Here is a 6,000-nt window from a genome sequence, read left to right as displayed (position 1 = left end):
GGTGAGGACTCAGCAGGGCTGGGCACTACTGTCTTCTCTGGAGCTGCTGGCTGTGGAGGCGGTGGGCGGAGCGACGTCGGTGATGGGCGGAGCGACGTCAGCATTGGCGGTGGGCGGAGTTGTGTCGGCGGCGGCAGCAGTGGTGTTGGCAGGTCCGTCCTCAGTGTCGGTGGTGTAGGCCTCAGAAATGGAGGCAGTGGCATCAGCAGCGGTGTCGATGGCGTTCTTGTTCCACAAGCCATTGGAAAAATGTATATTTCATTTCATTGGCAGCCCCTCGCAGACTAGGATGACTCTCTTTCACCCTCGGGGCGAGTCTGTAGGTGGCTGTACAGTCCGATGTGGCTTCTGCAGACTTGCCACACGTGGGGCAAAACGTGGTCATGGGGAAGGGTGTGTGGGGCATAGGTGTGGCAGCGCACTCCTCACACCGTTTTCACCTGGCTTCTGCATTTTCCTGATAGCAAATCTCAAGGTGCTTCACCTACACTTAGGTGGTCTTGGGCCAGTGATTCCCAGGTGTCGGTGGGAATGCCGCACTTTGCCAGTGAGACCTTGAGGATATCCCTGAAGCACTTCCTCTATCCACCTGAAGCTCACCTGCCATTTCGGAGCTTGGAGTTGAGCACCTGCTTGGGGAGTTGCGCGTCAGTCATGTGGATAACATGCCCAGCCCGTCACAGCCAATCAAGAGTTATCAGTGCCTCGATGCTAGTAGTGTTGGCCTAGTCAAGGATGGTGGTGCACTGTCTTCCCAGCAGATTCACAGGATCTTGTGTAGGCAGCAGTACTGCTGCAATGCCTTAAGGTGTTTGCTGTAGATAGTCCATATCTTACAGCCACAGAGGAATGCAGGAACCACCACTGCTCTGTATATCATAAGCTTCGAGTTGGATCTGATGTTGTCCTCGAACACTCTTTTCCTCAGGCAGCTGAAGGCTGCGCTAGCACAGAGGTGGTGCTGGATCTTTTCATCAATATCTGCTTTGAACGACATGACACTCCTGAAGTATTGGAAATGGCCAACGTAATCTAAGACCTCCCCATGGACCTTGGCAATCGGGGGCTCGATCCACAATGCTGGGCTAGGTTGCTGGAAGACCTTCATCTTGCAAATGTTCAGGGTGAGATCCATGCTCTCATATGCCTCCATAAAAGGTGCTGACGACGGTTTGGAGGTTGTCCTCAGAGTTTGCACATATACAAGCATCATCCACATACTGCAGCTCGATGACACTGGTTGGGGTGACTTTGGTTTTGGCTTGAAGGTGGTGGAGGTTGAATAATTTCCTGCTGGTTCTGTAAGTTAGCTCCACTCCACTGGGGAGCTTGTTGATAATGAGGTGAAACATTGCAGCGAGGTAAATTGAGAACAGTGTAGAGGCGATGACTCAGCCGCGCTTGACACCGGTCCAAACAGGAAATGGATCAGTGGCGGAGCCATTTGTTATTACCATGACTTTCATGTCATCATTGAGCAGGCGAAGGATGGTGACAAACTTCGTGGTGCAGCCAAAGTGAAGAAGGATACTCCATAATGCTTCCCAGCTGACAGTGTCAAAGGCCTTTCTAAGATTGAAGTAGGCCATGTACAGGGGTAGGTTCTTTTCTCTGCATTTCTCGTGCAGCTGTTGTGCAGTAAAAATCACGTCCGTTATGCTCCTCCATGGCCAGAGCTGCACTGCGATTCCAGAAGGAGTTCCTCAGCCACAGGAAGGAGACAGTTGAGGACGGCCTTGGTGATTACTTTTCCCAATGATCGCCAGCAGGGAGATTCCCCCGTAGTTACCAGTCGGACTTGTTCCTTTCTTTTTGGAAAGTGCTCACCTGCTGTCGTGGACCCTCTGGGAGTGGATCCAGTGGGGAGGTGGGTGGGCTGCCTAGTATCTGTACCAGACTACATTTCAGCCATGGTCTCCAGGATGCCCATGGGTCTGTTACCTGTTTCTGAGTGGAATTTTATATAAAGGGTCTGCAGCACCTTCCTGCTGGCTGCCACTGCCTCCAGAATATGCTTGGGCCACTGCTTGGTGAAGCTGTTCCTCTTGGCCTTCCTCACCCAGGCTGGCCAGATGCTGGTGCATTATTGGCATTTCCTCCTCTATGATGGTGGTCAACATGCCAGGGTTCTTCTGGAGGATTGTAATTGCTGAGATTTGGTCAGGTTGGGGGTTGGAGAGTGTTGACGCTTTTGTCCAGGTAGAGTTTGGCTGTCCTCCCTGCATTGTTTTGCCACTGTTGGGGGTTGGGGTTTTCGTAGGGGAGATACAGGCTGATGAGATTAGTTGTAGTCAGTGCTCCGTGAAGCACAGGAGAGCAAGGGTACACCAAGCTCAGTTGTGGCTGGTGCACTGTGGACCCAGGTGCTGCTGCTGATGGGGGCTTTCCACTGAAGGCCTAGGGCAGTGGAGCAGCGCAGAGAGAGGTTGCAAGTTGGAAGACTGGGAGTGACCTCAAGTCTGAAAGGAGGAGAGGTCATGCCAATAGGGCATCAATTAGTTCAGGTAAGGTACAGTACTATAGCAAACAAAGTTAAAACAAATCTTGTGACAGCGATCTACATTTCTAGTCCCAATAGCTTAGCAACATGAAAGGGAAACTACTTTGAAAAGGAGCACCATTAAATGTAGCCTTCTTGTACATTGCAAATATCCAAATTTAATTCATTGTTAGTTTCAGCAGAGTAATGATACTGAACACAGAAATATACGTTGTCATTACTGCAACTACAGTTGAACTTGTGTCCGTGACATGTCTAATATTAATACAAATCTTTACATTATAAAGTAAGCTCAAAGTCATTATACATAATTACAATTCATATTGCTTACTGTTTGTGAAATAAAGCAATTGTTTAATAGGTCACTTCATCGCACCATGAATTTATCAGTTGGTACTTTAGCAAGATTGTTGGCGTGACTAACATGATATAATGCATTGCAAAGTGCTTGGCATTTCATTGGCAGTAAGAGTCAAAACACCATCATGAGACTAGATATGAAATAGAAAAGATATACTTGATTCTAAGGGACTCACAAACATGCATTAAAGAACCAGACAATATCTACGACACCTATAGCACATGGATTGCAGCAGTTCAAGGAGGCAGCTCATCACCACCTTCTCAAAGCAGACAAGTGACGGGCAATAAATGATGGTGAGCCAGTGGTGCCCACATCAGATGAGTAAGGAAAAAAAATTTAAAATTTGCAGTAATTACTGTTAACATGAAATAAGAAAAGGAAATGAATGTTATCTAATGTTCAGTTTCTCAAAACAGATTGAGATCTTACTTCAACCTTATTTCAGGACAGCTTAAATAGATTGTGAGAACAGGTGTTTCAAACTGTTCTAAATGCTAATTAAAAAGGTCAACAGGAGCAATGCGTACTCTGTTGTTCTATGGAAACCAAGTCTAGTGGTGACATTAATATTAAACAAAAAAAAATTTTTAACAATAATTACATAGAATTAAAAACAAAATAATCCTACAGCAAGTTGACTTAAAACAGCATTTCAATTAATTTCTATGATGGCACTTCCCTTTTGACTCTGAAGTAGAAATTCAGTAGGCTGAAAAAGTATAGGCTGTATCATCCACAAAGTGGCATTCATTGGCATCAATTGCTGTGTTACTTGGACCTCTCTGCCCAATGCTCTACATTTCTAGTGGGTTTGCCATGTCTATTTTCTCCAGAAATTAAGAGTACAACATCCATCTAAAAAACTCCATCACAGATTTGGAGAGGTCAAACTAAGTCCCTGTTTACAGTATTATTTTCCACAAGGCAAGATGAAATCTCTGGTGTGAATGGGCGAGTGGGATGGGCATGGTGGTCAAGTGGAAAGATTCAGTGAGACATGTGGGCAGGATGATAGGCAGTCGGACTGGCAGTCAGGCAGGTGGACAGTCATGTTAGGTCATAAGTGGTTGACTGATTGGGTGCTAGTCAGGTTGGGTTGGGGAGGTATTGTTGTGTGGTGGAACCTAATCACATTGAGTTGGGGTTAGGTGGATTGGTGGTATGGCTAGTTGGGTCAGATCAGAGGGCTGGTCAGGAGTTAACCAGGGGATCAATGCGAGTTTTATAATTACCAGGAGTTAGATTAGGTTTGAATATGTCTAATATTTCTCAAGTTACTATTCAGGTAACTACTGTGGAACCATCCAAAGTCTCTGATCCTAACTCAGAGTCTACAGTCAGAGACTATTGTGGAGGGTCACAGGGAACAGTGGAATTGCCAGTCACAACTTTCTGGGTAATTCCCACAAGGATCAGTGTGTCATGATTTTGTGGGATCCTGAAACAAATCTTGGGCTGTACATCAAGTCTCTGATGAGCCAGAGAATGAAAGATCTGAACCAATATCTGAACATTTTTATTATGCTCCAATTTCTGATAAGGCCACCATTTATTGTTCATCCCCTCAATTACCTGCAGGGTGTGCTGGGGAGACACCTTCTTGAACTACTTCAGACAATTTCATCCAAGTGCTGTTACGTATACAGTCAGGATTATAAACCAATGAAGATGATGGAATGGCATCTCAAAGTGAGAACAATGTGCAATCTGAAAGACGTGGCATTCTATGCAGTGATCATAGGCTTTAAAAGGTCCTGGCAAAAGAACTGGAGTTGTTACAGGACATCTTGTAGACAGTATACACTGAATTCAAGATGAACCAGTGATGAAGGGAATGAATGCAGGAACAGTCAAATAGGCTGTTTTGTTTCAGATAGTGTCAAGCATCTTGACTGTTGTTGGAGCTTATCTTTTTTCAAATACTCTTGGCTATTTGAAATTGGAGCAGAAGCTGCCATTTGTTCTTTCAAATATACCGTTGCATTCAATACAAGAATGGCTGATCTTCTACTTCAACTCCAATTTCTCAACTACTCTCCACACATTAGATTTTTGACCACTCAGGAAATCATCGATTTTCATCATGAATGTACTCAACAATAGAGAATCAGCAACCTTTGGAGATCAGCAAGATACAGCCTTCCTTCCAGAGTTTCAGGGAATCAGACGATGTTGGGTGTTTGTAGGGGTATTTTGCAAACGTATAAAAGGAATAGGTGCCAGGACATACAGTTTTATTTGTCTGCACATGAAATCATAGATCTTTTGAATGTATATTTTGATTCTAATCAATCTTATGCACAGTTCCTTACAGTACAAAACCATATGGCCTACTTTGCCTATTTTTTAATGTTTCTGGTGTTCTGATGAAAGCTTCAGGGATGGAAATTGTGACAGGAGACTTGCACCAAACAGCACTGCCACAGGCATATCTGGAAACATTAGGAAGTTGTTGAAGGATCTTAACAGCAGTTGATGGGTGTTGGAATGTTCAGGGTTGTATGGATGTGGATAAACTGGGTAGATTTGTTATGGAGTTTCATGACGCGAGAACAAAATTATGTACAAGTGATGTGGAGGATCTAGATGAATGGAAAAAGACTCCAGGAAGATCGGTATGGACACACCCTACACAGATGTAGTGAGATATGCCCACTTTCATTCACAGTCAGCATCTAGGGTTACCATTAACCAGAAACTGAACAAACTTTGCACCAAGCATCTACAAAGCAGCATGCACAGAGGAATGTTTCTGTTCACATCTTCCTGAGTAACTACATTTAACCAGCAGTACATTTTTTTGTCAATGCTCATAACATTGTGAGCATCTACTCTTCACCTCAACTCTTCATTGAGGTTTCTGGGAAAATGGAGAAGAATATCTTGGAATTACATCAGGAGAAAAGACTAAGACTAGCAAAGAAAAAAATGTTAATGTATCCCCTGGTGGCTGGCATAGAACTACCATCGACAAAAAAACAGAGTCCAAGCTTACTGCATTTGCTCTTGGGTGAGGAACGATTTGCAAAATTATGGTTCTGAAAACAGGTCAACAAAAACAGGATACAGACTAAATGGTGTAGACAATAATGGAATTCACTAAACTCTTTAAATATAAACCTCACCGTCCTGTTTT

The 6,000-nt window shown here is 44.3% G+C and overlaps 1 protein-coding gene across 1 annotated transcript in view; it reads right to left on the bottom strand.

The window, feature by feature from the left end:
- Positions 1–2,281: 2,281 nt before the first annotated feature.
- LOC125485048 (T-cell immunomodulatory protein-like) overlaps positions 2,282–6,000 on the bottom strand; it is a 51,326-nt gene continuing 47,607 nt past the window's right edge. The window contains exon 6 of the mRNA XM_048605983.1: positions 2,282–2,459. Within this exon, the coding sequence (XP_048461940.1) occupies positions 2,282–2,459 (178 nt within the window). The remainder of the gene's footprint in view (positions 2,460–6,000) is intronic.

The sequence above is a fragment of the Rhincodon typus genome, chromosome 15 (genome assembly GCF_021869965.1).
Source record: "Rhincodon typus isolate 14 chromosome 15, sRhiTyp1.1, whole genome shotgun sequence".
Classification (NCBI taxonomy): Eukaryota; Metazoa; Chordata; class Chondrichthyes; order Orectolobiformes; family Rhincodontidae; genus Rhincodon; species Rhincodon typus.
Note: the sequence above shows the minus strand (reverse complement) of the source record. Positions and strands in the feature narration are given on the sequence as shown.